We start from the raw sequence: 13,390 nt of genomic DNA on the forward strand, positions 1-13,390 counted from the left end.
TATGATTTCACTCATATGTAGGACATAAAACTGAAAGCAACAAACAAACAACAGAAACAAACAAACTCAGACATAGTCAACAGTACGGTGGTTACTAGAGGGGAACATGGGTATAGAAAGTTAAAGGGGGTCAAAACTATGACGATGGAAAGAGACCTGACTGTGGGTGGTGGGCACACATGCAATATACAAATGATGTATCATAGACTTGCACTTGAAACCTATATAATTGTATTAATCAATGTCCACCTTAATAAATTTAATTTTTTTAAAAAGAGCTGACTTTTCAGCAGAAACAATCAAAGCCTAAAGGAAATGGGGTTATTATAAGTTAGAGTGCAAATAGAAAAGATCTGCCAACTGATAATTCTATATTTAAAGATACAACTTTTGGAAATTAAGGCAAAATAAAGACATTTTCAGATGCAAAGAAAACCTGATAGAATTCAAGCTCTGGCCAAATAGCTGAGTTGGCTAGAGGACCATCTCAAAGCACAGAGGTTGCCAGCTCAATCCCCAATCAGAGCACATAAAGGAACAGATGTTCCTGTCTCTCTCCTCTCTATTCCTCTCTCTAAAATCAATAAAATAGACATTAAAAAATCTTAAAAATTGATATAATTTGTAATCAGCACAGAAATAGTAGAGTTATTCAGGCAGAAGGAAAATCTCACATATGAAGGAAGAAAGGAAGAACACTGTAAAAGGTAAAATATGTATATAAATACAAATGTATAGTAATTATACAAAACAGTAATAACAATGTCATATGGGGTATAAAATATCCACAGAATTAAAATGCATGACAACAATAATCCAAAAGTTAGGAGGGTGTAAATGTAATTAAAGTACTCTTAGGTGGTAGTATGATCAGGGAAATGGTAAAAATAGCCATTTGTATTAGACTACCAAGTCAAGAATACATATTATTATATGTAGGATAAGCATTAAAAAGAAAATAAAAATGTGTTATAACTAATTAATAGAGGGTCAAAATGGAGTAATAAAACATAGCTGATGAATCCAAAAAGCAAGAACAGAAGACAAAAACATTAAACAAAGTAGGTCAAATAGAAAGCAAAAAGACGGTAGATAGCAACAATAACCCAGATATGCCAAAAATTACAATAAATATAATTCGATGAAATACTCCAATTAAAAAGATAATGAGGCTGCATTATTTGGGTCAGATATGCCCCATGCCTGTCATATGTGGCCAGCATATTAATAAATATCCTTTTAATAAAACCCTTCAAAGTTCATCTGGACTTGGTGTCTCTACATAAACCCGTGGAAGTGAGGTATGGTACTTTACAACATTTGGGGGTACGGTACTTTACAACATTTGGGGGCTTGTCCAGGATCTGGTGTTCCTCTTCACCGGGTAGAGACACCTTGAATTGGCTGGTTTCTCTGGGGGACTGCCCAAACCTGCTGGAATCTCAAGAGGCACCACCTGAGACATTTTCAGGGCTCCCTGTTTTTTCTGTAGGGTTCGGACAGTTCTTCGGCAGATGCCTCCCGGTTCCCAAATTCTACAATTTGGACAATTCGGCAGAGAAATCAAGGAGGTAGGTAACGCAACTCTTTTGCTTTACTGAATTCTAGCTAGCTTTTCTGTTTGGGACTAGTATATAGGTAAAGCAGTAGATAAAGCAACTCTTTTTCTTTACTAAATTCTAGCTTTTCGTCTATTCTGAATTCTTGCTTTGCTGTTTTTGACTCTGGAGATGTGTAGGTAAGGCAAATATTTTGCTTTGCTGTTTGTGACTCCAGAGATATGTAGGTAAGGCAGATATTCTTTTTTACTATTCGGGACTCTGGAGGTGTGTAGGTAAAACCAATCTTCTGCCTCACTGTTTGGGACTAGTCTGTCTGTCTGTCTGTCTGGATCTGCTGTACAGGGATTGGACGCAATCTTACTCATGCATTGGGCTCTCCAAGATCGAGACATCGGTGAAGAGTGTTGGGTCCTGTCTTAGGCTTATCTGGGACGCATCCGGTTGTACTCTGGAAGAGGCGTCTGTTTGTGTTTTCACATTTGTTCGTGCACTAGGAAAATCATTAGTGGGGACTAAGTTAACCCCGAACTTCTGGAGGCTTCTGGTTGTACTCTCAGAGAAAGACCTGAGTGGGGACATTTGGTGGTACCACATTTGGGGGTGCTCTCAGGAAGAGACTTGAGTAGGGACTGAGTTAATATTGAGCTGATCAGTCCTGTCTCCGGACTTCCAGGGACACTTTTGTGTTTGTCAAAATCTCAGTCTTTGTTTTTAATATTTGTCTAAAAACCCCTGAGTGAATTGTGCGTAAGTGGAAATCTCTGGTGCTGGAGCCTAAGCCTTCCAGGGATGCAGCCTGCAAGCACCTGAGAGGCCACTAGGAGGAACCCTTCCCTTGTCAATTGAGCTGTGTGCTTAATGTTTAAATGATTTGTTCTGTCTGTTTGCCAGGAAAAATCTCTGGTATAATTTTAATTGGAGTAAGTTATTTAATTTTTTTTTACAGAGACAGAGAGTCAGAGAGAAGGACAGACAGACAGGAATGGAGAGAGATGAGAAGCATCAATCATCAGTTTTTCGTTATGACACCTTAGTTTTTCATTGATTGCTTTCTCCTATGTGCCTTGACCATGGGCTTTCAGCAGACTGAGTAACCCCTTGCTCGAGCCAGTGACCTTGGGTCCAAGCTGGTGAGCTTTTGCTCAAACCAGATGAGCCCACGCTCAAGCTGGCAACCTCGGTATCTCTAACCTGGGTCTTCCACATACCAGTCCGATGCTCTTTCCACTGCACCACTACCTGGTCGGGCCATTTAATTTTTTTAATTTATGATTTGTGTATGTGAAGTCTTTGTTTAATATTTAAATGTGTCTGATTTTAAGGCCTGGCTTAAATTCTTGTGTCAAAAATTGGGAATTTCTGGCTTAAAATTAGAGGGCAATCTTAAATGGCGAATTGTCTATACTGTAGATTTTTTTGTTCGTTCGAGAAATTTCTTGTGACATTTCATGGTTTGTGTCTCCCTCTCCCCTCAGAGCCACTACATATCTTTTCTTGGATCCAAGACCTCTGGCTTTAGGGCACTCTATTAGATTTCTCCCCTGCAGAAATTATTCTCTTCTGTTGGCTCCTTATTCTTGTCTTGTGTAATAATTAATACCTCTATAGTCAAACATCCTTTATTCTAGGTGCTAGTTATTATCTGTCTTATCTTTTTGCTTTTATTAGCATGCTAATTCCTGCATTTTCCCAGACAGTTTCAATTTTGTAAATCGGTGGCCCTAGCTATTAAATAGGGGAGGAGGGCCCAGTACACAAAAGACCCCCTTAGGTAGTTTCCTAAAGCACTTTCAAGAAGCTTATGGAGACAACCGTGGATAGGGTATTAAATGGTCCAAGAAAAAGTTTCACACTCGCTGTGAATCAGAATGGCCCACCTTCGGGATTGGATGGTCATCAGCTAGAACTTTTAACCCCCGGCTAGTAAGGGAAGTTTGGAACATCATAACTGAGGATCCAGGCAACCCAGATCAGTTTCCATACATTGATCAATGGCTAAATTTAACAATGAATTTGCCACAATGGCTAAAAGTATGCTCCATACTAAGAGAGTGCCACATCTTCCTAGTCAGGCCAGATTTGAGTCTGAAACAGGATAAAAGAATAACTAAAGTAACAATAACAGCACTTTTAGAAATGAACTCTTTTAAGGACAAAGGGCCCCTAGGGGAGCGAAATAAAGGAGGAGGGGGGAAAAAAGGATAATCAGACTGGATTTAAAAACTGTATGTTGGACCTGGCCAGTTGGCTCTGTGATAGAGCATCAGCCTGGAATATGGAAGTCCCAAGTTTGATTCCTGGTCAGGGTACACAGGAGAAGCGGCCATTTGCTTCTCCAGCCCACCCCGTTCTCTTTTTCTCTCTTCTCCTCCTGTAGCCATGGCTTGATCACTTCAAGTGCACTGGCCTGGGGTGCTGAGGATGGTTCCATGGAGCCTCTGCTTCAGGCGCTAAAAACACCTCGGTTGCAAGCATGGCCCCAGATGTGGGTCGCCAGGTCTATCATGGTCAGGGCACAAGTGGGAGTCTGTCTCTCTATCTCCCCTCCTCTCACTTGGAAAAGAAAAAAAAACTGTATTTTGCTAATAAGAGACACTTTAAATATTAGTACACAGACAGGCTAAAAATTAAAAAAAGGATAAAGATATGCCATGTCAACACTAACTAAAAAGATAAGGGCACTAAATTCATGAAGTTTAATATCGATTTGGATGGAACAAATTGACATAGAATTCAAGATAAGGGAATAAATTCTTGGAAAATAAATTATGTCATTAAGATTGGAAATGTATATTAGTAGGAGTTGATTCCAAGAGTGAATATTCTCTCTCTCTCTGGTCAGAGAGGTTTCAGTGCCTAAAAGGAGTAAGCAAAAAAAATTCAAGATAGGATGGCGAGATCAGCCCAGGGATAAGTGAAAAACTAAATAAAACAAGCACAAATAGAGGCCACAAAGGACTGACAGATGTCCCTGAAAGCTACAGGTAACTGAAGGGCCTGAGGAAAATTTATGGTCATAGTCACATAAGATATTCCAGCTTGGTTAGATTGGACACTATACCTTTTCAGTCTGGAATTAAGGTACTAAAACCCAGTTCCTTTTGTCCTGTGTGTTGGTACAGATCAAGGGTCTGAAAACTATCATCTGTCTGGCTTCCTTTGGGCCAAATCTGGCCACATTCATTCAAGTATTGCAGCTGCTTTTATGGTATAATGGCAAAGTTGAATAACTGCAACAGAGCCTGCCTGACTCACAAAACTAAAAATATTTAACATCTGGCCCTTTCCTCAAAATCTGTACCTCCTGGCATGGCTTTCCATGGATAATGGACAGGTAACACTAATTTTCTATTGTGGGGTATGTACATTCATTCATACAACATGCATCTACTAAATATATACTATATGGGAGGTATTACATGATGGCCTAAGTACATAATGCTAACAGAATACAATAGTCATACCCAAGAAGACAGGTAAACAACTCCTTGACAAAATTTTAGCACTGTAATAGATATGCTGAAGTAACTAGCGTACCACAGAGGAGGCTATCTAACCTAGCCTACAGGTCAGGAAGGTTACTTACAGGGGGCAAGTAGAACCTGGACTGAACTGCCAGAGATTAGCTGCTAACCAAGCAGAGAAGAGAGAAACAGTCCATGCATAATAATACCCAGCAGATGCGAAACAGCATAGCATATCTGGAAACTGACATAATTTACATAGTTAGAACTTGGGTCCATGTAAAGCAATGGTTCTCAACCTTTCTAATGCCGGGACCCCACAATACAGTTCCTCATGTTGTGGTGAACCCAAACCAAAAAATAATTTTGGTGGCTACTTCATAACTGTAATTTTGCTACAGTTATGATTCGGAATGTAAATACCTGATATGCATTATGTATTTTCCGATGGCTTTAGGCGACCCCGCCGGGGTCGCAACCCACAGGTTGAGAACCGCTGATGTAAAGAAATGTAAAAAGATAAACAGAAATGAGATCATAATGGGCCCTGAATGCTTCACTAATGAGACTTCATCCTGGTGGCGGTCAGAGTAATGGCGGGGTAGGAAGCGATACCGATAAATCTCCCCCAAAACTCAACAAGATCTTCAACCAGAAACAGAAAAACCTATACTTGGAGCTTCCAGATGCTTCGCAATACACCCAAAGGTATGATTGAGTGAAAAATTGGCTAAATATATAACCAAACCCCGAAGGAAATAGGAAGTAAGAAATGCTCCTCCTTCCTCACTAACCTAAACAGGGCGGCTTTCTCTGGTAACTGTGAATATAGAAACTGAGGCGGGCAAAGGGGGTGAATAGATCCAGGCCGCCGCGACACAAACGGCCGAACCAGGCTGTGGCACAGAGATCCAAGCCGAGGAAAATCTGATCCTGGCCCTGGCCGGTTGGCTCAGCGGTAGAGCGTCGGCCTAGCGTGCGGAGGACCCGGGTTCGATTCCCGGCCAGGGCACACAGGAGAAGCGCCTATTTGCTTCTCCACCCCTCCGCCGCGCTTTCCTCTCTGTCTCTCTCTTCCCTTCTCGCAGCCGAGGCTCCATTGGAGCAAAGATGGCCCGGGCGCTGGGGATGGCTCTGTGGCCTCTGCCTCAGGCGCTAGAGTGGCTCTGGTCGCAATATGGCGACGCCCAGGATGGGCAGAGCATCGCCCCCTGGTGGGCAGAGCGTCGCCCCTGGTGGGCGTGCCGGGTGGATCCCGGTCGGGCGCATGCGGGAGTCTGTCTGACTGTCTCTCCCTGTTTCCAGCTTCAGAAAAATGGGAAAAAAAAAAATCTGATCCTGTGGCAACTCGGGCAATACAAGCTAACACTCCCGCCAAACCCAAACAAAGAAAGAAAAGCAGAGCGGCCATTTTACCCGGTCTCCTGGTCGGTGCGCAGTTAGTGGGCGAGAATTTCTTCCTGGGAAAGCCACGCACGGGAGGGAGTGAGAACTAATTCCAACGGTGGAGATTTTCCGTGCTGGAGGGTGTTTCACTCATGGGGAACCGCGGCCGGCCTCATATCCTGGTTTGCGCACGCAGATAAGGAGTGAGCAATTCCTCCGAGTGCCTCGGCAGTGCACGCCCGTGTTATCGCACAGAGGGGCAGAGTCAGGGGCCTTTGTGTGGGCCAAAGCGGAATCTCGAGCCGCCCCAGCGCCTTGCAAAAGCCGCGCACGGGGACGGAGCAAGACTCAATTCCAACGGTGGAGATTTTCCGTGCTGGAGGGTGTTTCACTCAGAGGGAACCGCGGCCGGCCTCATATCCTGGTTTGCGCGCGCAGATAAGGAGTGAGCGATTCCTCCGAGTGCCTCAGCAGTGCGCGCCCGTGTTATCGCACAGAGGGGCAGAGTCAGGGGCCTTTGTGTGGGCCAAAGCGGAATCTCGAGCCGCCACAGCGCCTTGCAAAAGCCGCGCACGGGGACGGAGTGAGACTCAATTCCAATGCTACAACTTTTCCCTGCGGTTGGGGGTTTCACTCAGAGCGTGAGACTGCTGGCTGGATATCCTGGTCGCAGACAGTGAGTGAGAGTTTCCTCCAAGCGCTCCGGAAGTGGGCACCCGCTTGTGTTACCGGACAGAGTGGCAGAGCCAGAGGTCTTTGAGTGGGCAGAAAGCCCGCCTGATTATGCTAGCAGCTCTGACTGACTGAGCCTTACCCAGAGCCCTGTGCTGAGTGGAAATAGAGTGGGGAGTTGCCAGCTCTTTGAGCCTCTTACTATCCAGGCAGAGGCAGCAGCAACCCCACAGCTGGATTATCAGGCTACTAATTAAGGAAGGAAAGACTAGGAGAAAGGCTCCAGGAACACGGACTCTCTCACTGTCAGAGCCTATAAATGCTATTGAGCTTCGACTGCCAATGAGACTAAAGCACAATACATGACATTGCCATAGAGACTTATCAACTGCAAACCTCTACCTGAGCGTGCCAAAGGGGCAGAACCCGGGGTACAGAGTCACCGACCAGGAAGAGGGAGAGAAAAGAAAAAGCAAGAAGATAACCTCTCAAAATCAAGAATAATCTGCAGACTTTATAACCTATCCCATTTTATTATATTTGTTTGTTTGTTTCTCTTATCTTCATTCTTGATACTTTTTTTTCCTCCTCCAATTTGGCCGATTAACTCTCTACCGGTCTTACTCTCTCCTCTCCTTGAACTACACTACCCATAAGTGTTACATCTCCCATTATCTTTTCTCTTCTCTTCCTTTCTCTCTATGAGGGTTGCACTCCAAAACCCTTAACTCTCTCTCTCTCTCTCTCCTTTCTTTTTTCTTCTTTTAGTGGTTACCTCTTTTTTTCTCTCTCTTTCTTTTCTCCCTCTATATTAGTTTCTTCCTTTCTCCTTTACATCTCCTCTCATTCAAACCTCAATAACAAACAAATTATCTTATCTGGGACTCAAACCTATGTTTGTGGCATTTTGGGGGGTTTTTACTTCACCTTTTTAACTCACTAGCAGTGCTCTCATCCCTGGCTCTCCATATTATCTAGTTCTTGTTCCACTAAATACAATAGTAATTTTTTAATTTGTCCCCCCATTTTTCCGTTTTCCTCTTATTCCTCTCATCATAACTCTTAGACAACCAACACCTAAAAGCAAATCATTTCATTCTTGACCCAAATTTTTTCCTTATTTGCTTTTTGTGGGTCCATACGCTCTTTTTTTTTCTTTTTTCTTTCCTTTTTTTTTTTTTTTTCTTTTTTTTTTTTTTTTTTTTTTTGCCCCTTTATTACTTTTCCCCAATTCAGGCCCTCCATCACAGGCATTGTTTGTTATAATTCACAGTCCACCACAAGATTTTCTCAAAAAAGAGGGGAGAGGAGAGGAGAGGAAAAAAGGAGGGGGGGAATAATTTCTTTTTTTTTAATTTTTATTTTATTTTTCTTTATTTCATTATTAATTTTTTTTAAAAAAAAAACAACTCTTTTCGATTTTTTATTTTTTTATTGTTATTTTTTTTAACTTTTTATTCTTTATTAAATCTCATTAATACTATCAACAAAACCACCCTCAGATGCCATTAAGGAAGAGAAAATCGAATATCATGGATACAAAAGAAAGAGAGGTAACACAGCTAGATGAGGAAAAATCTATGGAGAAAAAATTTAATATATTGGAAACCTTGGAGCTAAATGACAGAGAATTCAAGATAGAAATACTAAAAATCCTCCGAGATATACAAGAAAAAACAGAAAGGCAATTTAGGGAGCTCAGAAAACAACTCAATGAACACAAAGTATATATGTCCAAGGAAATTGAAACTATAAAAACAAATCAAACAGAGATGAAAAACTCAATTCACGAGCTGAAAAACGAAATAACAAGCTTAGCTAATAGAACAAGTCAGATAGAAGAGAGGATTAGTGAAATAGAAGACAAGCAACTGAGGCACAACAGAGAGAAGAAGAAAGAGACTCAAAAATTAAAAAAAAATGAGATAGCCCTACAAGAATTATCTGACTCCATCAAAAAGAATAACATAAGAATAATAGGTATATCAGAGACTTCATCCTAAGGTAATGGGAAACCCACTGGATTTTAAGCACAGGTATATCAGACTTATTTTTCTCAAAAGATCACATCCTAAGCAGTAAGAAAGGACTACAGGCGAGAGAGATTCAAGGCAAGGAGACCAGTAGAGAGGCTAGGACAGTAATGGAGAAAAATGGTGAGGACTTAAAATAAGGTAGCAGTAGTTAGGATGAAGCGCAATTTACATTAATGGTTCTGAATGGCGGCGTGTCAGTTCCCAAATTTGGCTGCACATTAGAATCACCTGGGTAGATTTCCAAACTTCTGCTGCCCAGGTCTACCCTAGACCAACTGAATTAGCATCAGGATTTTGTAAAGATTACTGGATGATTCCAAGGTGCAGCCAGGCTTGGGTACTAATGTGACAGAGGAATGTTGGAGGGTTGAGGAAGAGGAAAGGTTTAGTTTTGAATATGTTATTTTAAGATGCCTGCATCTAGCTAAACATGGATATCCATTAGGTAGTTGAGTATGACCTTCTAGAGCTTGTAATAATTTATACTAACTAGCATCTATTGGATATTAACAAAAACATTCAAAATGGTCAATATTTATTGGCTACTTGCCATATGTCAGGCACTTGTAAGGGTGCTTTTCATGTATAAACTCTTCCAATAGCCCAGTAGGTTGCTACTATTGTTATACCTATTTTACAGATGAATGTTTTACATATATTACCCAAATCCAACTCTCCCAACAACTCTATGAGGTTGGTGACTGTCACTATCTGTTTTACAGATCAAGAATGTGAAGCTGGCAAATGTTAAGCAACATACCCAAAGTCACACAGTAAGTATCAGAGAAAAGATCTGAAGACAAATCTCTCTAATCTGAATGTCTGTTGCAGCTAAAACCATAGGGGGGGATTGTTGCCTGAGAAGACATTCTGGGAAGAGAAGGAGGCCAAAGCAGAAGCTTTGAGAATATTTAATGTATAGGTGGGGAGGAAAAGTCCAAAAGGATGAGGGAAGGGGGGGCGATAGGGAGACATGGCAAAAACAAAGCAGAAAACCTCATGAGAGTTTTGAGTTCTGAACGGAAAGATTAAGATAAGCACCAAGAAATAATCCACTGATGTAGCAATGAGAAGGTGGCTGGAGAGGTAGAATTGGAAACCAGATTTTGGTGGGTTTGAATGGAAAAGATAAACAAGGTCTGACAATTAAAGGAAGAATGTAAGAGTAGTGACTCCAAGAGGATTGAAAAGTTATTCTTCTTTCCTTTCTGAACATGAGAGTAATTTAAGCACATTTATATCCTAAGGCAGTGGTTGACAAACTCATTAGTCAACAGAGCCAAATATCAACAGTACAACGATTAAAATTTCTTTTGAGAGCCAAATTATTTAAACTTAAACTATATAGGTAGGTACATTCCTTATCGAGGTAGCGCCCGCACGTGGTATTTTGTGGAAAAGCCACACTCGCGGGGCCAAAGAGCTGCATGTGGCTCGCAAGCCATGGTTTGCAGACCACTGTCCTAAGGGAAAAGAGCAAGATGACAGGAAAAGGTTGAAGACTCAGAAGAGAAACAGGATATTTTATAAGCAAGGTTTTGAAGAAGCCACAGCTCTGGGTAGGAAGTAAACTTCTTCATATGAGAAGAAAGGAGACAAAGTGGTTAACATGATGAAGTTTGTATATAAGGGTAATAAGGAGATGGAGTATTTGCTCTACAGCTTTTATCACCTCCATCATCTGCTTGGCAGGAGTACATAATTCATTTTTATCATCTTTTACAAATTATTGGTCTGCACTATAATGGGGGAAAAATTGACTGTTCCTATACAACAATTAGGTTGAGAAGCACTGTACCAGGCCATAGAATAAAACGAAAAACAGAAAGCCAAGGTAGATTAAGAATTACAAGTTTTGAACAGTTTGCCTGTAAGGAGAGAAGCGTTGTCCAAGTAGATACTGGGACTCGAGTTATAAAGGGAACAAGAACATGAACCAGCCAGAAAGCAGGCAGATGTCATCAAGAAGGAAAGCTGACAGTGATTACTTATCTTGATCAAGTAGTAATAATCTGCTACAAAGAATAAAACAATTAAATTAAGTCCCATTCCTAGTGAGTAGATTTTACTAGGGAGAACGCCCCACCCAACCACCCATGTGGCCCTGTACAAAAGGGATTAATTCCTGAAGAAGTTCATCAACCACAGCACAGAAACCCCTCCCCAGATGCAGGTTTCCATCATCAAAATTCTAGCAGACGTACCTTTTCAGCAACTGTGCGCATTTCAGCTCCGGTATATGTAAATTTGGAGTCACTCCTATTGGGGATAAATTAGAGAAGATGCAAATAAAAGCAGAGACCAAAGAAGAGGAGGTAAAGTAAACTGAAGCTAAAACTGTGCTCATATATCTGTTAGAAGCAGTCTGGGAAACATGCATACGTGGCTGAGTCCATAAAGTTTTCATGGGCAAAGTTAAACCACAAACCTCAATATTAAAGAGAATACAGAGTTTAAATTAATATAACCCAAAATTTTACCACCTCAAGCATCCAAACTTCTGGGGATTTCTGAGATCATCGTAGGGCGCACTACTGGAAGGCAGAAAGCCATGAGGATGGAAGAACCAATTTAGATGAAGGAAGGGGTCAATGTGGGAAATGTCTGTTAATATGCACATTATCTGCCATAAAGAAAATTACCAGTAGTTGATTGTCATTTTAGGGGAGAGAAAATATAAAATATACCAAACAAGAAAATGGAAAGATAATAGCACCATATCTATCAGTCAACAAAATTCTATCTGTAAGACCTTTCAGAGGTTTACTCACAATCTTTTTTTCTCTCAAGCACACTTTTCGCATAAGGTCACACACATCTCAACGGAAAAATCCTCCTACCAGGAAGTAAAGTGGAAACCAACCTTTAGGATTGGGACGTTACTCAAAATGTATCGTTGATGAAGCTCAGGAATGATAGTGGTAACTTAAAATACAATCTGTACACAATATTGCAGCACTTGTCATAATTCTGAGTTAACAATAACATATAGACCAAAAGATATGAGTAAACAAATATTGTCTTACCTTGTGTCATCAGTCAACTAGAGTGAGAAAGAGGAAAAAACATTATTGGTCACATTATGCTTATTTGATGCACATGGATGCAGATTATACGAAAATTAGGCCATATGGTCCTGAACACGGGCATGAAAAACTGGAGAATTTTTACTTTGGATTGTAAACAACTAAACTCTATTTCCCCACCCTCTTTCGCCCTTCGGCAGCACCGAAGGCTGTGTAAATTGTAAATTTACGCGTCTTTGAAACCTTCTCCTTCCTTAGGTTCTCTGATGCAATTAAAATGCGCCAGAGGGAAGACTGGAGGCGAGTTAAGGGGCCCTAAGAGTGGTCAATAGCTTTTAATACGCTGATATCCTATTATGCTATAATATCTTTCTGGCCTGACTTGCGGTTTTGATCAAAGGGGTCATAACTGTCCACTTAAAGAAGAAGCCAGAGATTACTAGAGAAAAAAGCCCTCCCCCAAGCCCAGGCTTATGCGGAACGCTGGGCGGTGACGCTAAACAAGCGTCAAGCAACCAGAGGAACCCCGCGACAGGACTATCCAAAGGATCTGTCCAAGGATCTAAGTCAGAGGTGCTTGTGGTCTCCACAGACTTGGGTGCTGCTAACACCGACCCCAAGAACACACTGGGACTGCTTAACAGGGCTCTAGCCAGGCTAACTCACTGACTTACTCACCTCCCCTATACAGAGTCCCATCACCTCCTCCTTCTCTGTGCTCAGAGCGTGGTTGAGACAAACAAGGAAAGCATCCGACTCGAGATGAGCTGCCTGCACCGCCTGCACCACCTGCACCGCCATCTTGGTCCGGACTGATCACAACCGCCTTGGGCCCACACAGGCCTGACCAACTCCAAGCTCCAGCGAGCGGGTTCCGCGGGGGCGGGGCGTGAGGAGCGCGGCCCAGGCGGGCGCGGGGCGGGAGCGTGGGGGCGGAGCATGGGGTTAGGGGCGGGGCAGCCCAGCGGCATCTGGGAAACGCCCGCGCGGGTTAGGGCAGGTGTGGCCTTCAGGGCGGAGGGCGGTGGCTGGCCTTGGGTCTTCAGATCGGGCTGTGGGGGCGACGGGGGTGGCTGGGAGGCGGTGCCCTCCGGCCGCAGGCGGACGTGGTCTGTAAGCGGCGCCGGGGCGGCAGGACAGGCGTCTCCAGAGCGCCGGCGCCCATTTTGCCCTCCCGCTTAAGAGAGCCGTACGCGGCCTACACGCTCTGGGGACAGCCCCGAGGCAGCATCGCTGCGTGCGTC

General features: G+C 42.7%; 1 protein-coding gene across 1 annotated transcript in view; it reads right to left on the reverse strand.

Moving 5' to 3' along the window:
* BRCC3 (BRCA1/BRCA2-containing complex subunit 3) overlaps window positions 1-13,032 on the reverse strand; it is a 70,750-nt gene extending 57,718 nt beyond the window's left edge. Inside the window, exons 1-3 of the mRNA XM_066249547.1 lie at window positions 12,825-13,032; window positions 12,147-12,163; window positions 11,325-11,379 (exon numbers count right to left, since the gene is read on the reverse strand). Coding sequence (XP_066105644.1) covers window positions 11,325-11,379; window positions 12,147-12,163; window positions 12,825-12,947 — 195 coding nt within the window. The 5' untranslated portion in view covers window positions 12,948-13,032. The remainder of the gene's footprint in view (window positions 1-11,324; window positions 11,380-12,146; window positions 12,164-12,824) is intronic.
* Window positions 13,033-13,390: the final 358 nt, after the last annotated feature.

This window comes from Saccopteryx bilineata, chromosome X (genome assembly GCF_036850765.1).
Source record: "Saccopteryx bilineata isolate mSacBil1 chromosome X, mSacBil1_pri_phased_curated, whole genome shotgun sequence".
Lineage (NCBI taxonomy): Eukaryota > Metazoa > Chordata > Mammalia > Chiroptera > Emballonuridae > Saccopteryx > Saccopteryx bilineata.